At 45.1% G+C, this 21269-nt stretch overlaps 2 protein-coding genes across 3 annotated transcripts in view; both read left to right on the top strand.

Moving 5' to 3' along the window:
• LOC119371675 (ATP-dependent RNA helicase Ddx1-like) overlaps positions 1-5522 on the top strand; it is a 37546-nt gene extending 32024 nt beyond the window's left edge. Inside the window, 3 exon segments of the mRNA XM_037642125.2 lie at positions 426-524; positions 1509-1629; positions 5272-5522. Of these exon segments, the coding sequence (XP_037498053.1) occupies positions 426-524; positions 1509-1629; positions 5272-5399 (348 nt within the window). The 3' untranslated portion in view covers positions 5400-5522.
• A 4365-nt stretch (positions 5523-9887) lies between these two features.
• Positions 9888-21269, top strand: part of LOC119371674 (homeobox-containing protein 1) — a 37733-nt gene continuing 26351 nt past the window's right edge. Inside the window, exons 1-4 of one of the 2 annotated variants that reach the window (XM_037642123.2) lie at positions 9889-10684; positions 17972-18127; positions 19134-19223; positions 20991-21182. In XM_037642123.2, coding sequence (XP_037498051.1) covers positions 10219-10684; positions 17972-18127; positions 19134-19223; positions 20991-21182 — 904 coding nt within the window. In that variant the 5' untranslated portion in view covers positions 9889-10218. Of the gene's footprint in view, positions 10685-17971; positions 18128-19133; positions 19224-20990; positions 21183-21269 lie in introns of both variants that reach the window. The other variant, XM_037642124.2, reaches the window with a different exon arrangement.

Raw genomic sequence — 21269 nt, 5'->3', positions numbered from 1 at the left:
AATATGCGATTATTTTTCTAGTGCAATATCTAATTTTCAAAATATCATCAATTCCATGTGCCATTTTGGGAGCTATAGTTTGCCTAGACTGAGAGGGTTACAAAGTAAACAAGCATATCATAATAATCTAGAATGAAAACTGTATGCAAAAAAACAAGAATGGATGCTCTAAGCACATTTGAACAAAAATTATGGTATGTTGAACGTTCATGACTGAAATCCCAGGTTGACATAGACTCACCCGCGAATGTTCAATATACTATCATAACTTTTGTTCAAATGGGTTTAGAACACCCAATCTTGTTTTCTTGCGTACAGTTCTTGTATACAGTATTTTTCACAAAGACTTTATCCATTATTATTGGTATTGTCATATTTTCGCGTTTATGAGTTCTTTTTATGACGTGGTGTGACATGGTGCGCAGGTGTGGTACCACTCCAACTGTTCAAGCAAGGGCCGCAACTGCTTCAACACAAATCTGACGGACCGTGGCGGCTGCTGCATCTGGTACAATGAGCCACAGGTCAGTCAACGTGCCACCAAATGAATGTTAGCTTTACAATGCAGTTGAACCAATTTCTGTTACCGTAGTGATAAGTAGAGGCATAATTCCCGCATTATCTGGACTTTTCTGTACATCCTTCTGCTTTTGTTTCTGGGTTATGATCTTTTCTTTTATTATTTTGGATGTCTCATTTTGTAAAAAAGTAAAAAAGAAGGAAATGCAACAAGTCGCCTGGTTGTTCAGTGCTACAGCTCTGATCATACGCTTGTTACAAGCTTAAATTGTATGTGCGAGCTGCTTTATTAAAATTCCACATGCAAAGCTAGATGTTTGTTCTGGGGTGTCAGCATATTGTTGTGTAGTGGGTTTGCTCCTTTCACTCCTTTTTCTCAAGGTCTTTTATCATGAATATTATTCAAGTTGATAAGGCTGGACATGAAATCTATGATACATCTCATATCTGACATTTGCGTTGAAAGTTCTTGCACATAGTCCACACTACATGTGCTTCACAGAACTCGCTGAAGAATGTGAAAGTTTTGAGTTTGTTCTACAGCTGTACACCCTTGCAAATTTTCAATAGTATCACGCTAACCTTAACCCCTGGACATGGTAGCGCTTAATATGAGCAAGAAGTAATGAGATACCCACTTTCGCACATCGTTTTTTCGAAAAAAACATCAACTTAGATTAGAATAAATACGGTATATACACACTATCAGCCTTATCTGTGCAATCGTGTGTTAAGAAAGCCGGTGTGACACTGAACATCACATCGCTGATCTCGTTGCTTCCCACCGATATTAGAAACTGTCGTATCCTAGGGTTGACGCTCGTGTGACATTATTAAAAAATTGCAAGGGTGTACATCCTTGCGATTCGAAAGATGCAAGAAGCATGATCAAGCTAAATTTTTAGTGGACGGTTTGTCATTGTACGAGTCATTGTGACTCATTGTGAGTCATTGTCATTGTGAGAGCTGGTCTTGTCTTTCTGGTGCAGTACCTGGCAGACATTGAGGACCACCTGAACGTCACCATCCAGCAGGTGGAACCGGACCTCAAGATACCTGCCGACGAATTCGACGGCAAGGTCGTCTATGGCCAGAAGCGCCGGGAGATGGGTGAGTGCCACACGATGGAAACGTCTTCGTGGGAAGTAGTTTGGGCTTGGGCTTGCTGTGCATACATGTTTCTGGCTTAAATCCATCCAGATACAGTAGATGCTGAGTAAACAGAGATCTCTTAAACAGAATTGTATGTTGAACATTCTCCACTGAGTCAATTTCAAGTTAGGATTTCACTCGTGAATGTTCAACATACTGTAAATTTTGTTCCAATGAGTTTAGAACATCCATTTTTGTTGCACTTCACTCATTTCTGATTCCAGATTATTCTGGTGTGCTGATTTACTTTGTAATTATCTTAGTTCAGAAAAAATCTTGCTCCCCAATGGGCACATGAAATATTTTGTATTTTAAAAACTGCACATTATAATAGAAAAAAATAATTGCATATTTGAAATCAGCACACAAATGTGCATAAGCTCGGGGAGTTTCATCAAAATCGATCAAAAAAATAAAAAACATTTTTTAAGTGCCTTGTCCCCACTTAAATGGAACTGCATTTAATATGATTGGTTTCATACTTGAATTCTGCACCCCTGTTCATTTCTCAGTCAATGGAACTCCTGTCAAACGGAACATATCTTTCCGGTCCCTTAATTTTCTGTTTAATGAGTGTCTACTGTAGTGAAAAAGGGATAGTGGAGACAAAGAGTGAAGCACCAGCTACTAACTGTTTAACGATTGTCCCAGAAACAAACAGAAGAATGCTTCCTCGCATGCACAGAGGTGCACATGTTCCTGAATAGTGCAAAACCTGTCTACGTGCGCCATACTTTGAGCAAGTTGCAATTCTTGAGATAAAAACAGATACAAAACTGCTGCAAGGGAATTGATGAAGCCTTTTGCAATGAAGACTAAAGGTCCGCTTACGTCGGAAACACATCCATCGCATTGTTCCTGACAGAAACATGCTTTCTTGAAAGATGACTATCGTGACTGTGTCATTCTGTGCAACGCCTTGGCTCTGCTGTGAATCCATGGAAGTCTTGCTCTGCTTGCATCTTGGCATCTGGGGAGCCGTCATTAAACGCATGGTCATTGGTGACTCACTCACCTCTATTCCCCCCCCCCCTCATGTTTTCTCGCTAAATCTTAGTGCGTACAGTAACTTTAAGCATTACATGGGTCATATGAAAAAGAATGGATGTGCACACCCACCAAAACGACACATTTTGGTTGGTGTCCAGATCCCTTCTTTTGGTACACTTCATCCCAACCAGACGGGCTTACTTCATACATGGGTTATAATTAGGGGTGTGCGAATATTCGAAATTTCGAATATTTTTCGAATAGTGTTTGCTATTCGATTCGATTCGCACTGGAATTTTACTATTCGAACTATTCGAATTCTCCAAAAAACAAATACAGTCAAGGTCCGATTGAAAGTGACCCCTTCAGATTTTTAATATGCTTCACCTCATTACACTCTCGTATTGCGGCAAAGCTGCCTTTCAAGCACCGTTACGGTCGAACTTAGCCAAGACAAAGTCAACGTCCCATTGGAAGTAGTCCCTAGATTTTCAAGATGCTTCACCTTATTACACTCTCGTATTGAGGCAAATCTGCCTTTCTAAGCTCCGTTACGGTTGAACTTAGCCAAGACACAGTCAACGTCCAATCGGAAGTGGTCCCTAGATTTTCAATATGCTTCACCTCATCACACCCCGGTATTGTGGCAAAGCTGCCTTTCAAGCTCCGCTACGGTCGCAAATGTATTAACTCAAGAAAACGGTGGTTCCAACATGGAGATGAAAGATGTGTGCAGAGGTGGGGCTCAATTAATGCTGTTTTGGACCTGAAATTTGGGCAGGAAGTCCGACAAATCGGAAGCCGAAGCTTTTCAGCATCCGAAATTTCAGATGTTCTTATATATCGATGTCTATGAGGGAGATTTGGAACTCCGGACTTGAAGGGAGCACACTCTTGTCCACCACATCAGTTGGGCTTGCACAGAAGTTGAAAGAGGAGGAGAGGCTGAGGAAATGGCATCTTTGCCTATCACGTCTAAAGTGTTGTCGGCAACACTTTGGTTGCACCAAATCATGTACATAAATACAATTCGGCCTCTACGTTGCCTTATTCTTGATAAGACAACTATGAAACACCACCCCGCCAGCACTTCATCAACGTGGCGAAAAGAAACACTTTCACGTTGCTATCTCATAAGAATATGTTTAGGAATCCTCTCTAACTTTTTTTTCTGCAATTTCGCTTCGAAGTATTCGAAAAATATTCTAGAAATATTCGAGAAATATTAGAAAAATATTCTATTCGCACTCACACTTAAATATTCGAATTCTCTTCGCACCCAAAATATTGCTGTTCGCACAGCACTATAGTTATAATTTCATGCATGAAGCTCAACTTCATACAGGGGCCATAATTTTTTGGATAGTGTGTAAAATAAGAAAATAAATGAATTGATCAAACAAAGTTTTTTGGTTACACCATCCTTCTCATTTTTGAACTACAGTCGAACCCACATGTAATGAATTATTGTGTGTATCGAACAGTTGTGAAATCCCCTTAAATACAGTAAAACCTCGGTGATACGAATCTCGCGGGGTTACCAAAAGTATTCGTATCACCCGAAATTCGTATCACCAGAAAACATGGAAAATTAGTATGCGACAAAAGCAAGTTGGCATACGTTTTGATTCAGTGTTTCCCAGGGCCGCAGCGACATCGTGAACAGCTCTGAATGATTGCCAGTAAAGTTTTTAGACGCGAACGATCATTTTTGTACTCGTAAATGTATGGTGCATGCGCGCGTGTGTAATTAATGAACCAGACCAGATGTGTTAATTGTGCCCTGTGACCGCTAATAGCCCGTTCCTAATCTTACGACGCTTTTCTGCATGACACCAGAGTACTGCGGCGAAAGTGACTTAAGAAGCGCTTTGCACACGACAGACAGACACCAAGCTCCTTTGCCCAGATCGTCCGCTTCGTCTCTTGGGGTCTTCGTCCACCTTTAATGGGACTTCATGACGGACCCGCAGCCTAAGTTTCAGTCTTGTTTCATATAGAACGTCTGATTGCGAGGACATGGCTTGCATCGACGTGGCAGGCACGTGTTACTGCTGCCTCGAGCATAGAAGCACGCGTCAACGCGTCGGGAAAAAAAAAAGCGCGACGTCAACATCATCTGTAATCTAAACACGAAGGGGCCTGAAGGCCTATAAGATTCGCGCGCACTACCTGGGAGGCAACGAGGCACCGTTGATGGTCGCGCAGCGCGCATACCCGCGCCCGCGCGTGACTGCCGCGTCTTCAGCGACAGTGCGGGCAGCACCTGTTCGTACCTGTGCGCTAGCGTACGTTCGTATCAAACGTCGCGGGGTGCAAATCGGTTCGCAACAACCGTACTCCAATACATTGCAGGCTTATGGGCCTTGGCCGGGGCCACAGATAAATTCGTATGACCCCGAAATTCGTACGAGCCATGATCGCATCACCGAGTTTTTACTGTATATTTTCGATATATAAAATATTTTATATATCGAATTTCCTGTATACATGACTCTTTTGTGATCTCCTTCAGATTTGATATATCCAGGTTTAACAATATTTTATTTATTTTTTCAATATGTACTGACCTAACGAAACTTGTCTTCCTTGTTGTTTGTCTTCTCGTAGGGAGCGGCTATGCCACGCACACAGCGCAGATGGCTCCAGCCGTGCAGGAGCTGGCTCAATTGGAAAAGAAGTCACAATCCATATTTATCCAGCGCTACTATCTGAAAGACCAGTCTTTTCTGAGATAGGAACACAATCTTGTAAGGCTTCTCCAGTGGAACAACACCATGAAATGGACTCAGCTGATTTCTTTGTCTTTTTTTTTTTCGTTGCTTGTATGCTTGTTGTCAAATAAATTAACTTGTCCCACATCTTGGCTTACCTGCTCACTTTCTGCTGCACATTTGGAGAAAAACGGTGGCCAAGTTCGAAGCATTTGTTTTTGTTTTTTTGGACATTTTACAGTGTTTACAGTGTAATAAGTGTGAAAGATATTCCTAACTTTTCCCATCAAGGTATTGTGAGGCAGCAGCGTGTGTAAATAGAACCGCTGACGTGTACTCCTGATGTGTCGACGTGAGACCTGTATGAAACTTGTGTAGAAGTCTCAATAAAGCAGACATGCCCATGCGTTTTTCCGTGGCCTATTGATGAAAACGCCAAAAACCCACGCTGTTGTGTTGTGAGAGCTTGCACGTGTTGCTGGCTGATGCTTGCAGATTCAAAACGCAATTTTGAAGCTTGCACATCACACTGAGTTTGATGAACATCTTGAGCTTGTCGCTCAAGATGTTCTGCGAGAAAAGACGAGGGCAGATACTTGTTTTCCGGAAGCCCTGAGCAGCGAGAGCTTTGCAGGGGGATGTGGTTGCTATGGAAACGTGTATGTTTGGCCCACCACTACCAGTCCCTTTGCGAAAAATGCGTAGCTTATACCATGCTGTTCAACATAGCCTGGCAGGCTGGGGCCTTTTCTAACTTTTCCTTTCTCCACGCGCTACATAAGTGAAATGTGTTTAATATGGTTATACTGATTAACAGGAATACCTCTCTACATTGTTCAGTGTTAATAACATTGGTTACTGCATCATGTGTTGTGACCCACCATGATAACTTAGCATGTGAAGTGTTAGTGGCCTAACCTCGAGCAATTGAGCATTTCCGGCCATGGCAGGCGTATTTCGATGGGGATGAAATGCAAGGACAACCATATATTTAGATGTAGGTGCACATTAAAGAATTCTATGTTGTCAAAATTAATCCGGAGGCTCACACCACGACATGCCTCATGATATCATATCGTGGTTCAGCAACGTAAAACTCCAGACGTTGTGTCGCATTGTGGAATGCGGCACTGGAAATGTTTGTGGTGTGCAGTAGAATGCCAATATTGTTTAGTGCTGCTGGTTATCCGGGATTAACAAAACGAGACGGAACATATGCTGCATGTCTTTCTCACTCAATATGTTTTGTCACAGAGTGTTGGCTCAAGTTGGTAAAACCGTACATTCGTAAGTGTCCATTTGTCTTGCACCTCTTGGCTACGTGTAAACGAAAGCAGGGGAATTTCTTTGTATGGCTCGTTTCTTTCTTATACACGACCCAAACTAATCCAATAGATGATTAGGCCAAGGAAAGTGTAGGCGACATTAATTAATGTCTTTTAAAGGGGCCCTGCAACACTTTTTCGAGCACGCTCAAAAAGCGCCGCCGATCGGTAGTCGAGGCTCCCGAGAACACGCGAGCCAAATATTATAGCGATGCGCACGGCCTGGAAATTACAATAAATGCTCAAAGTCAGCTGAAAATCGCTCCCTCTTCTCTCGACAAATGATGTATTAGTCCGCAAAATATGACGCGATTGTCGGCAGTTCCACCATTGGCTGATGTTATAATCACGATAACACCCTCATTATTACTTTCGTTGTTAATTTTGAGTTCAATAAGTAGATAATATGTATGTTTATATTCTGTTATCGCGTTAAAAACACCGAACAAACATTAATATTAGCACTTCCGGTCTCACCGACAGCTCGTCTGCTCGTAGTTGCGTGGTTCCGTTTTCTTCGCCATGCGCAGTGCCGAAAACGTGAATATTTCTGTGCTTTTGACCATCGCCGGTTGCCGTTGAGAGTGGCAGCCGTTCGAGTGCTGCCTCGTCAGCTGAGAACTGCATCGTCGGCACGTTCTCACGACCGACCGAGGCACGGGCGCAGCGTGTCTCCGATAACAGTGCTGGCGTCCGGTAATGGCGGCGCTTCGGGGTCGTCTGCCAGTGCCGTCTTACGAGGCGGTGTATCGGAGTATGGGCCGAAACCGATCTCAGCTGTCATTCGTTCCAAACGAGCGCGCACGTTTGCTTCCATGGTTGGCAGAGCGATGAAAACACTACGGCGTTCGAGGTGCACACCCAACATTACCAAACCGACGCGCAGTTTTCAAGCACGCGCGATACACAGCGCGATCGACTCCGCTCGACGAGAACGACGCAAGCCGACCGGAAGTGGCGGCACAGACCACGTGGTTGCGCCGAGACGCCAGAGAGAAAAAAATGAAAAAAATGCCGCCGGCGCTGACGTCGCCTCCTCGCACCTCCGCCCTCCCTCCCTCCCCTCACGCCGCGCGCAGCTTTCCGCGCGCTCGCTGCGTTGAGTTGAGAGAGAAAGCTGCGGAACGTGATCTCTATAATTTGGTAACACCACTTAGACTTGACGGATTCGAAAAATTTTTGCGGCATATGGCTCGTGAAGAGTCATACGTCAATAATGGGACTATTCCAATATAACAAAGAAAGGTGTTGCAGGGCCCCTTTAACTGTAGTGTATACACTACAGTTGAAATGTTTTCTATGTTCCCTATGTTTTCCTCGGTCTAACCGTCTGTTAGATTCATTTGGCTAGGTAAGAGTAATGTGATAGTAATATGGTAAAAGGCTAGTAATATGATAAAAGAATGTTCCATCTTATTTCAGTCGGATACAACATTAGAAGGCAGCGGCATCTCTTCCTTAAAGGTGGATGGATATGAGCCTACACGAATGGGCACGCACCCTAGAATGACATCATGAGCCGGCACATACGCGGGACTATTTCTTTAGCCGCAGAGGCCATAGGCGGTCGTCTGGGCAGGGCCTCTCCTGCCTTCTGAAGTTGTACGTGACCGTAGACGGTTGTGTTTTAGCGCAGATACATCAAATTGTCATGGGTCTCGCGGATGCATTGTTAGCGTTCCCTGCCAGACTGCTGGAAGCAGGAATAGCGACATGCTTCCAAACCTGGAAAGCGGCAGTGTGTTCAGGGCATCACATGCCGATAACATAAAGTTGACACCACAAAGTCGTGGCATCCATATTAATTTCTTGTATTTATTGACCTTGCGTCTGCCCAAAATATTCTAGAAACATTCTTCCTCGCGTGAGTTCTCGCCTATACCGATGTTTATGTAAGACATTACAAAGATATGTTCTTGTCGAACACAACTTTGTTATAACGAAATTTGACTGTGCCAGTCGATCTGGCTGCAGCTCAGCAGAAAATGTAATAACTGGCCTGCCTGGCTCGCCTACTTTAGCTCTTATATGTTGTTCCAGTCAAGGAGATTCCTTGATGAGACTGGCAGCGACATAGGCAGGTGAAGATGGAACCTAGCTGGATCGCCAGATCTTTTTCCTGCAGTGGACCTTATATTCCACGGCTGCAGTCCTCTTGAACTCCACAGTATATATGCAACACCGTCACTGTACGTGTATAATTACAGCAGTTTGTTGAAAGGCAAAGGGAGGTGCTTTATTTTTGTTTGTTTTTATTTCCTTGTATGTGTGACCTGTACATCATGAGCGTAGCCAGAACATTTTCCCGGGGGCGGGGGGGAACACCACCCGTTATGTATGTTCGTGCGTGCGTTTGTAGGTGTGCGTGTGTGTAGACACACGCAAAATTGAAAAAAATTCGGGTGAGGAGGAAATCATTTTGCGATTTAGAATTGCAACGTCAGGAACAGCGTGTAGCTGTTGTCGGGTGCTTTAAAAAAATAAGTTAATTGAATCGAAGTTTGCGCACGCTGCACATCGGGGCCACCTCGCATGCTCGCTCTGCTTTGTTGCCTCAGCAGTAGCTCATTGCCGTCGTGCTAAATTATCGGGAAGGGTGGATAAAGCCGTGAAATGACTCTCTTAGTAAATGGGGATAAGAGCGCAAAAGGAGAAGTAGCACGAGCGAAGGTACACACAGGACAGCGCTCGTCCTGTGTGTTCCTTCGCTTGCGTTACGTCTCATTTTGCGCGGTTGTTCCCATTTACAAATGTGTTCATAACCAACTAGCCCAACATACCACTGTCCTGGCTCTCTAAGAACGCGAAAGAAAAGAAAAATCAAAGCAGTTACAAACGCTCATCGCTTTACGTGCGCTGAAGGAGCGCAAACAGCGGACGGGGTTTGGAACGCCAGCGCCGTGCCACGGCTGCCTACCGCTAACGCAAGCCAACGTGACTGGCGTTGAAAGGGCATAGTAGAGAAGGCTCTGGCTGTACACAAATAACTACACAAAACTATAACGCGCCGCTACCGCTGTCTAGTGGTGCTGGGGAGCAGTGACACGCGGTCAACGACCGCTGCAAACTCTTTCAGTGACTAATTACTGAGAATTAGTTCTCTCTTTGATAGGTTTATTTATGGAATACTGCCACAGCTTGAGATGCGTACCGGTTCACGCAATGGGACGAAGGCACGAAGGTACCACATCATCATCATCATCGAGAAAAAAACTTGTAACGTTTAAGTTAGGGTTAGTTGGTTGGTTAAGTTGGTTGAGGTGTTCTGGTGTAGTTATCGTTAACGTGCACCTTGCGCAACATGCCTTGGGCGGCGCGTTACCGATGCATGCGCACGAAGGACTGCGGCGTGCGAGACCGCGATTGCCCGGCCCGGCGGACCTAAGTTAACCTCACCTAACCAGGCACGGTTAGTAAAGAGCTTTAACTATCAGCCCCGTTAACCCGAATGCCTCTCCAAACGCCCGTAACCACCTCACGTAACCAATCTCCGGAGACGAATTTCCGGTACGACCACAATGGTGCTAAAGTTTACTGTCGAACAGATCGACTTGGTCCGCCGGCTCAAAGACACTGGTGTCACGATGAAAGAGATCGGCATCATATACTACAAGTTGGAGCGGCTCGAGCGCACAATCAGGAGAGGTGCCGAGCAACGACGCTCGCCCCCTCAACAACAGCACTACGCCGGTGCTAACGGCGGTGGATTCACGGCACCCAACGGGGTTACGACGCCGCCGTCGACGACGAATGCAGCGAGCGCGACGCCGCAGCCGTCCCAAGCGACGTCGAGGAACGAAGACGAAGAGTGCAGCTCCAGTTCTGAGGGCTCGTCGACCGAATCGCCGGCGCACCACCACCAACAACAGAACGGCTTTCAACAGGACTGTGTTGCCGTCGCTGCAGTTGGAGACGGGTGTCAAAGATCGGCGACCGCACCTCCCGACCCTTCGCAGGGACACCCGAACGCTGTTGTGCCTCGAGGTAAAGTTCGCTTCGCTGGGCTTCTTGGTAGCAAGCAGCATGGCTGCTGTGTGTCGATCCTAAACACGGAATCAGCTGATCGGGGCCGCTTTTGCGACCAGCGAGAGCTCCGGAATATTTCGCGACTTTGTATCGTTGAAGAAGCAGCTGTGCATGAATTCGAGAGCTAGATTCGAGGCTGAACTTTGTAGAGTGGGACGTTTCGCGTAGATAAAACGCGCGCGCGCGCGTCCGCGGTCTTTGGCTGGGAAGCGTTGGAGCGTGTCGAAAGAGCTTCAGATCAGCTGACGGATTAAAAAGAAAAACCTTTCCCGTGCGAGTTTGGATCACTTTCGAATGGCTTCGCGGAATGTATTGCCCCGAGCTTCCAACCACGCCTGATGGTTTTGTTTTGTAAACGTTTTTTTCTTTCTTTCTTTTAACCGCCACCACTATGTTGCTCAATGCTGTGCGTTCGCTTTTGCCGCTTCATTAGCGGAGCGGGTTTGATCGTACGCTCCGCTAATGTTTACGGAAACCCGGAGGCCAACGTACTACCCGGATTGCCGTAACTTCGCGAAATAGTTTAAACGATTAACTAATGGACCTCGAGTCGTTTATGACCCATCTTATTGGCCATGTCGTAACGCTGGTTGCCCGGGAAAAGAATTCTTGCGCAACAGTTTGCGATTGCTTCCGTACTCGCTCTTCCGGCAGGTGCTGTGCTCGCCTGTTGCTTTTGCAGCGGCGCGAAATCAATTTTATCGCCACTCCTCGCGGCTTTTGCAGCCTGCTGGTTTGGACATCGGATTTCCTCGTTTTTATGGCTGAGCTCTCGTAAACACACCTTTTGTTAAGCGCCCAGTAGCGTGCACAACAGCTTTTGCTTGTGATTGACCGTGGCATGCTCGTGATTTTATGGGAGTCTACTTATCCCCCCGACTTCTTTGTTTTAAGGAAGTAGTACATCTTTTATTCTATACTGAGGTTTTAGAATCCGGAAAGGTCACGACCTTTTTCTCACGCTTTGATCTTTTCCGGAAGCGACCGCTAAAAATTCGGGCCACGTCAATGCCGGGAAAGACCCAAAGCTGACGTTGAAAAAGCGCAGCTCAAAGCCCGGTATATCCAAATTTCACGCACTGGCTGCGTGGTTTTAGTCCTTAGAGAGGGGAAAGGTTGAAGGGGCACCTGCAGTCCCGGGTGTCAACGCTGACAAAGGCTGCATTGTGCGAAACACACTACTTCTCCTCTGTTTGCACCCTACGCTTTTATCTCTTTCCCGTATTACACTAGTCGCTTTCCCAACTGCAATATCTGTATAAGGGCTGGCATGCCATTTTCACAGGTTGCGGCTGTGCGTGTGTTACACAATAAAAAATGAAAGGAAATGGAGTAGATGGTAGCGAGGAGTCGTTAGCAGTTTTACGAGTCTCGTCCAACTTGACTCGCGTGCCGTTTGAGCACGCGATACAGACCATGTGCATCGAAGCTGTGGTAGTCAGTGGCATGTGTGCCTTCACTAGCCGTGTTCCGACAAAGTATATCGTAAGCTGAAAGTTTCTAACGTCATCTCCTGCAAACTTGTAGCGACTCGTTCCTCAAGCCGTGCAGACTTAATTGTACTGTAGTCTCTTACAACCTAAAAAAAATGTAAGCTTCACCACAGAATCGGGTGCTCCTGCCCTTCACCTGTTAAAGGCATCCGTGCTAATTGGTTTCCGCTAGAACTGCAAGCACTTTTTCTCGGTTACTGTAAATATTGTGCATATCAAGAGTTACAGGTTCGTCGTTACTACCTCAAACGTTACGTTTTGAGCAGTGATGTCAGAGCCTCGGACGAAATTTACCGAGACATTCAAGTTTCCAACCTAAAACCAGCGACAGGAACATGTCTGTGTGGGAGTGTCAACTATTTGAAACACCCACAAAGTGTTTGACGCCATGAAAATGAATAAGTGCTATTGGTTGGAGCATTTATGCAAATTCTCTGCGGGCTGCTGTAGGGACGGCGTTGGCTGTTGGCAGAGCTGACATTTCTGCTTAGGTTGTAGACAACGATAGGTTGTGCCAGTTTTCAATGGAAAAGCCATGCCTCTAGGTGGTGTTATACTGCATTAAAGGGACACTAAGAGCTAAACGATTTTTCTCATACTAGTAAAGTACTCTTTCACGATACCAAAAACACCATGCTTGCTGCGAGAAGACGCTTCGTAAGCGAGAAAACGCAAAAATACAAAATGTGGGTGACGACGCCACCTTGAAGTTTCCACATCATTCGTCGTGACGTCGCCTACTAGGGACTACATAGCTCCTAATCGGTAAAAATGAAGTACATTGTCCTCTGAGAGGGCCATAGACTTAACCTACCAAGTTTGGAATAATTGTGTTGAGCCAATGGCGCCAAAATACGATAAATACACTTTGAAATCCGTGATGCCATTTGGGGAGATTTCGGCGCGAAATTGAAAAATGAAACTTTGAACTTGATTTTCTCCTCTATTAATAAACCTATGATGGCGAAATTAACGACATTGGAGTTCTCAGGGCACAATTTATCAATCTAGGCCGATTCATTGTTTCTCTTTTGTGTCTCTTTAAAAAGTTGCGATTTCATGTGAATTTGCTCACCCTGTTGCAGTAGTTGGTTTGGCATATCAGAGTATTGCAAATCAGTTCTGCGGAATCCCGCAAGGTGGCGGAAGGGTTAAGGAAGGGAAAATAGACAACCACCCGGTTTGTAGCACGAAGCCACAAGTAAGCCCTTCCTGCATACCAGAGTAGTGGCATGTACAAAGGCATCTGCAAAAGCATTAAGTTACGCAACATGCATTCATGATTTCATTTGTGTCTGTTGTCCTTCACCTGCTTCTGTGACGTTCGGCTTTGAGATCACGGACATCGTGTTTCATTTGTAAAAAAATATGGCGTACAATTTTTTTTCGTTCATCAATTTTGACATAGCAGTAAACAGTTTCCACGTTTTCAAAGGAATTGACGACCTCGTATAACCAGGCACACCTGCCGGCTTTTTGTATCATCGTAGCGACTGCTCATTTCAAGAGCTTTTTATTTACAGCTGTCTATGAGACAATATTTATGTAAAAAAATATGCGCATGTGGTCGTTGACCATTTTTTTTTATTTAGAGGCTTACTTTGCAGGCTCACACGATCATTTAGGCTTTGTGTGGCGTGGCTACCTATTCTTTAACATTATGTTAGGAGACCCTAAATTTTGGCTGCTGTTGCATGAAATATTTCTCACTTTTCTTACAGGAGTTGTAGCATTTACCTGTGGGGGGAATCATACTAGCTGTATATGTTTTCAGTCTCCAAACAGACCAAACACCTACCAATTATTTTTATTAGCATTGAACGTCTTAAGTAATGAAAAAGTTTTTACTCAATTTTTCTCTTTATGGCTGTTAGATTTTTCAGGAATTAATGTTGGCAGCCATGACCACAACAGTATATAAAGTCGTACACTTGGTGTTATGTATCCTGTGTTGGGATTGTCGTCAGCGCTCACTGATTCTACCTTGGTGGCTCTTTCAGGGCCTGTTTGGATTACCCTAACGCAGTAAATTACCTTAAAGGGACCGACAACTGATTTTTCTCGACCCATTTTTTTACGGCGCGACAGAAAGCTAACCTTTTGCAGTGTTTGTAGCTGCAGTAGTTAATCCCAAAAGCACGTAGTTATTTTAAAAGCAGTATTTTTCGATCTGAAAGGCTCTAAACATGGACGCACCTTTCCTCCAGCAATGCTGATAATTGATAGCGATGCTGCCAGCCCTTCTCGCAATTTGTGATAGCTATCATTGTTCGGCTTTTGCAGGAGTTCGTGTAACTATGCTTAAGCACCTTTATTTATAGCTTTTCAACTATTTTTGAAAATAACAAGCTGTTACAATGAGATGATGTGGCATTATACACCTTCCCTGTATCTGTACCGCGTTTTGGGTGCATGCGTCCAAGGTTGCCTGTGCCTGTGTCATGGGTGGCTTGTCCAGGCGTCGTTACTGCCTCGATGCACGAGCCAAGCCAAGTCATCGAAAACGTCACTACGCATATGCGTGGCCGCGCAGAGTAGCAGCGCGCGTGATTTCTGAGACGAAGTGTAGGTAGCAAAACTATGTCGCTCCAATATCTTAGCGACCTGGAAACATCGTGCACAGTTGCATGAGCACGCTGAAAATTTGCTCAGTACGCGCTGACAAGCATGGGATCATTACATCACACAAAGGCAGTGCCATTTTAATGCATACTACTAATGCAGTCCTATATGTACATTTTTATGGAATAATACTTTTCAATATAAAGAAACAAACAATATTTCAATACTAACAAAAAAATCGTCGACTGCATACAGCAATCAACGGTCACGTGGCCTGGGTTCATTGGATCGTTCATGTTTCTGCCACCAGAGGCACCACAGGTCATTTTTCGCGACTTTCAATTAAGAAATAAAAATATAAATCCATCTCTCACGAAAAAACAGGGTTGGTTTGAGTCAATGCGATGGACAATCTTTCCATCAGTGGAGTCATCTCATTTCATGTTCTGGGTAGTTGTCGGTCCCTTTAATGCATTGTCTTGGGGATTGCCATAATAAAACAGATTGCCTTAAGGCATTGTATTAGGTATTACTCCCATGCAATGAAGTGTGTCTTTGAGGTTGTAGTCAAGCGTTTCTCTTACTAGGGGTGAAGCACCTTAGGGTCTCGGCTTGTCGGTGTGTCATGTCATAGTCACGATCCATCATAAACGGGTATGCACTACAAAAATTGGGTAAATCCCACTACTCGCCACTGGTCAATACTATGCATATTATGAGTTAAAGGTTCGTCGTTACTGGCCAAAACATTATGTTTGGCTTAGCAGTGGTGAGAGAATTTCCGACGAAATTTACCAGGGCTGCTCAAGTTTCTTATCTAAAACCAGAGACACAAACGTGGATCTCTACGGTAAAAGTCATCTATTTGAAACACCACTTCATGAAACATATCTGCAAAGTGATAGGGCTTCACTCGCCACTGGTCCAGTAAAAATGAAGAGGCAACAGTTAGCCTAACAAATAGCCAACGACATTAGTGGATGCTGTAGGGAACTGAAACCGGGCATGTAGGGAAGAAGAAGCACCACCTTATGGTAAGCTGTACTCCAACGCAGTTTTCTGACTACGTTAGTGGAGCTGAAATACCCTTCCCTACATGCCCGGTTTCAGGCTTGGCACCACTAGTGCCTCATCAGAGAAATCTCTCTCAAAACAATGTGGTGAATTACCTCAGTGAGGCCGTTCTTTTTCTTTTCCTGTCTCTCATTGCCTATTAGCAGCGATATTGTTGTGGGAAACACCAGCGCACACTGCATGCTTCGCCCCTCCCCAGGTTTCATGTTAGTGGAGCTGAAACACCCTTCCCTACATGTTTCGCCCCCCCCCCCCCCACCCCCCAATTTTCAGGCTTAAAACCCCAACAATTACCACTTGAAGTTAGCTGCTATGATGGCTTAGTGACTAGTATGACGTTAAGTTGCTGAATGGAAGGAGGGTGCAATTTCACAAATTCTTGCCATAGCAACCACATTTCGATCGGGGTGAAATGCGAGAACACCTGTATGCTGATGTTTAGGTTCATGTTAAAGATCCCAAACCCAAGGTGGTCGTAATTAAATCTGAAGTCTCTTGCTATCGCGTGCCTCATAATTATATTGTTTTGGCACGTAAAACTCGAGAAATAATTGTTTGCTCAAAGATACTCACTCTAAAGAGATATCCTTGAGCTAGCTTGTGCATACCGAATGAGTAGCTCTAACAGGGTGCTCCTTTGGTAAATGCACTGGGTTTTGTGTGTGGCTTTCTGCCAATATTCTTTCATGGCTGCAACTGCAGCTTTGAAGATGACAAGTCTGCTTGTCGAAACATCGGCTCCAGTGACATCCCGTGTTCACTAATTCTCATTTTCGCATTGAATTAGCCATGTACAGCTCCTTAGCTGAGTTAGCCAGCTTTTTCTTTTTCCCCTGCGTATAAACATTGCAAGTGGTTGTTGGTTAAACTCAGTTCATTCATGCGAGATTGAATTAATCCCTACTCCCCCTGGTCTGTTTATTTCTGGCTAACAAGGCATACGAGTTAGAGGTTGTCGACGCTTGCACTGGCTTTTATGCAAGATAAGACTATCCTCTGTTGTCCCTGGCTCTAGGCTTGCTTGGATATGATGGGAGAGTGCGTGTCAAAGGTACTTCGAAGAAGTAGCTGCTGGTTTTGTTGCTGTTAGCCTCGGTGGTCCTTGCAAAAAAAATTTATACATATACATACCATTAACATCCAATTTTTCGGACTCCATAAGGATCACAAGATAGTGCGGAAAAAACGAATGCGTGCTTTTCAACTGCTCTCAAGAGCTTGGATGGCCAGAGTTACGTTCAGTAATGTCTCAGAAGTCTTGCTTATTAGGTGTCTGGGTGGTCGTACTCTTGGAGGGTGGGTTTGTTTCGTGTACATTTAAGGAACGCAATATGTCACTGGACAGTGCCTCTTCCCTTCTTGTTGTGCTTCACTGCAATACTACATTGCGCGTGCTTGACAGCACAACACGTTTGAATGGTGGCAAAGCTGACTTTTCTTAACTGCTACGGCAAACGGATCGGCTCACGCGAACACTTACTTGTGGCTTCACATAGTGCCATCTCGGAACTGCTTGAATCATGGTAGAAAGACTCGCGACTTTGATGGTGAACATTTTCAGCATTTGAAATTTCTGACATGCTTATGCTCTATGGGCTATGCAGTGAGGCCGCAATTAAAGGGGTCGGAATTTTCACACTGGTCCAAAACGATTCGGTCGTTGGCTGTGCGTAAACACGTGCCATTCTTTGCAGAAGATGCCCTGTTTTGCAGAAAATGTACAGGGTTCCATTGAGATTTTCCTGACGTTCGGCAGATACCCGCTGCGGTGTTCTAGCGGTTATGGTGCTTGACTGACCCTAAGGTTGCAGGATCAAATCCCGGCCGCACTTCAGTGGAGGCGAAAAGCTAGAGGCCCGTGTACTTAGATTCAGGTGTACTTTAAAGAACTTCAGGTGGTTGAAATTTCCGGAGCCCTCCACTACGGCATCCGTCATAATCGCATCGTGGTTTTGGGGTGTAAAACTCCCAACAGTTACTATTATAGATGTTCGGCAGATACAGAAAGAGTTAAACGAAACGTTTAACTCCTGTTCGATATGCAATGGCTCATTGTCGTTGTTTTCAAAGTAAAGCGTAGTCACTCTTGGGTCCACCTCCGTTTAATTCCCCGCAGGCGTTCAAGGCCTGGCGTTCCCACGGCGGCACCACTTCCGCTTCACCGAGTCCCAGCTCCAGGTTCTGCGGAGGGCATTTGAGGCCAACCCGTATCCCGAGGCGGACGAACGGGATGCCATCGCCAATGAGTGCAACCTCAGTGCCCTCAATTCCGGTACGCCGTCCGTCTTTTCAGTCGTCCTCTTAACCTCTCGCGGTCCGTAGTCGGGCTCAGTCCGGCAACACAATATGGTCGCATCGATCAGTGGTTGGGCACTGCTTGACAAGTCCTTTCGTAGTTGAGTTACACACACGTTTTTGCCCCGCATTATGCGCCATCTCTAAAGGAGTATGTAAAACTTCTTTTACTCGAGCTTTGCTTTCTTTAGTTTTGGACTGGAATGGACGGACGGTGTGTAAAGGTTTTGGGCTGCAAAGGGTTAAGCTAGCGTAGGGCAGCATCGTTCATGTTTCATGGGGTTCTACACTGCAGTGGTATGCATTGCCAATGACAAGAGGCTGTCATAATGTTTCGATCCACTTGATAGCTTCAGCTTATCTGCATTTAGCTCGGCGCTATGTGGCGAATCAATTGCACTCGACATCGTAACGCCATGCTGGCCACGTATGTGTGTTGCCGGAGACGACAAAAAATAGGTGCATATGTATCCACTCTGAGGCCGTCAAATTTGCAAATTCGCCTGTGGCACTTTAGCTCATCCTTATGCATCTCGTCATTTGTGACGTACACATTTGTTTTGCATGACTGGTCTTGAGCGGGCAAGGAAATAACCACGGATGCATAGCTTTGGCTTGACCGAACCTGCTGCAAGCAGTGTATGGCTTGTTTTTCCCCACTTCTGTGCATTGAATACTTTTGCCTTACCCTTTTTTCCCTCACCTGATGCCAGTACCCCCCACCTGTTTTGTACCTGCCTCCTACCACAGCAGTGCCAAGTCTTCCTTTGTCCCTCCCTTTTTTCGGTGTAACGTATGAAGCGAAACTTATTCGTTATGTTACTTTCGCGCTTCCTTGTAGCTGGCCATCTGCATTGTCTTTTTTTTGTATGTGTACGTGTTAACACTGTTCACATTCATAGAACCTCATACAGGTGAGGTAGGGGTGGTTGTGATGAAGACATTAAGGTGTGCATTAAACTGTTTCGTTGTTGTTGTTCCAGGTGAACCAGTTCCCACAGACGTGACTGCTGGCATGGTCAACAACTGGTTCTGCAACCGTCGGAAGGATGCCAGCAAGCTGCTGAAGCACTGTAAGCAACCAACTCTTTATTTATTTGTTGATTTATTTATTTATTTACTACAAAATCCCGAGCAAGCGCCCCCCCCCTCCCACTACGGTGAAAGATGACATGATTTGGAGGGGGGCCCTTGCTCGTTCATGGATCATAATTCAAGATGGCGGTGGAAGAGCTGCTAAGAATAAAGAATGCATACCCGTGCTTATAATGAAATGCTTTATTGAATACGCATGCATCACTATTTTCATTCGCCCTCGTCGGGCGAACAAAAGCTGCATGAAACAGTGAAAATGGTGGAAGGGAAGAAGAGGCCACATATATTTGAAATCTCCCGAAGAAGGGAGGGGGGCACTTGCTCGGGTCGGGGCGCTTGCTCGGGATTTTACGGTATTTTTATTTATTTATTCAAAACACATTAATGGCTCGAAGAAAGGGCATTGAGTTAGGGTGACTTCAAAAGGCTGAACACCCAGCCTTGATTATTGGTTCTATGAACGATATCATCATTCGCCACCTATATCACCGCCTATATTTTCATTTTGCACACTTTCTGTCTTACCAAGCATCTTCTTGTGGCGAGAGCGATGTTTTTTTTGGTATTGTTGAAAACATTGTACTAATAGTACTAGCGTAATGCTTGTTCTCTTCAATGTCTATTTAAAGAGACACTAAAAAGAAAAACAATTCTTCTCATGAGTAAGTTCCTCTTTCACAGTTCCAAAATCACCACTTTCGGTGAGAAGACGCTTGGTAAGCGAGAAAACGCGCAAGAAAGAAATGCAGATGGCATCGCCACCTTGAAGTTCCCGCACTGGTAGCCATGACGTCCTAGATTTGGCGGCGTCTACTAAGTCTTATGTTGTTCTTAATCAATAAAAATTAAGTGCATTGTTCTCTGAGGGGACCGTAGTCTTAACATACAAAGTTTCACGAAATTTTGTTGTGCCAATGTTGCCAAAACATGAAAAATACACTTTAGAATTCGCGACGTCACGTGCGGAGATTTCGGCATGAAATTTAATAATATAACTTTGACCTCGATTTTCTCCGCTATTAATAAACCTATGATGGTGAAATTAACGACACTAGAGTTCTCAGAGTACAATTTATCAATCTATAAACGTATTTATTGTTTCATTTTGGTGTCCCTTTAAAGGGGTACTGACACAAAAATTTTGGCCTCACATTTTTTTGCTGCAATGTGTTGCTTGGAGCCTGTTAGTCATAACACGGCACATCGTTTGCTGCAGCGTGCGACAGAGAAATAATCACAGGCTCCTCATTACCGACCAGTGTCAGTTTCTGTTTTAAAAACGACAAGCCACCGGGTGCAACTATCACCACCTATCGGGTGCAGTGCTCGATCACGTCAATACACAGAACTGTGACGCACTTCCGTGCGGTTCGCGAGCAGCCACCAAGAAGTAGGCTGCTGGAGTGAATATGGCAATAAAGCGTGGTGGCTATGACGTCGTTGTAACTTGTTGCAGCGTGGTCATGTGAGGGAAGTAGGCGGGTCAGTGAGGGTCACCTTTGAGGGTGTCAATAGCGTGAGGGTGTCGATCACTCACGCAAACTTCCAAAATTCATTTAAAATATTTTCGAAGCTATATGTGCTGTTGATATTTTGCAGATGATATACCCATCTTCATGGGAATCGATCCCGCTGGCTATCTCGACCGTAAAATTTTGTGTCATTACCCCTTTAAAAACATTCCGCGGCTGTCACCCTTGAATGGCTCTCGTATGACGTACGGCGCTCTCTTGTGTGTGTCGCAGCCACCCCAAGCACCGACATGACGCGGCTGCCCCAGGACGCGCTGAAGCGGCTGACCAAGCAGCGTGAGCGCTTCACCTTTGTCAAGGGCCACCTGGAAATCTTGGAGAGGCACTATCAGCGTAACCCTTACCCTAGCCAGAACGACAAGGAGAGGGTCGTGGAGGAGTGCAATGCTTACTCCATGGAGAGTGGTGCGTCATTTCCTCTCACCTCCTGTCCTTACTTGAGTTTGACTGTGCAACAAAAAAAAAAAAAAAAACGGGGTCCCTTATGAAGTC

The sequence above is a fragment of the Rhipicephalus sanguineus genome, chromosome 10 (assembly GCF_013339695.2).
Source record: "Rhipicephalus sanguineus isolate Rsan-2018 chromosome 10, BIME_Rsan_1.4, whole genome shotgun sequence".
NCBI lineage: Eukaryota > Metazoa > Arthropoda > Arachnida > Ixodida > Ixodidae > Rhipicephalus > Rhipicephalus sanguineus.
The sequence above is the reverse complement of the archived record's forward strand: the minus strand, read 5'-3'. Positions and strand labels throughout refer to the sequence as shown.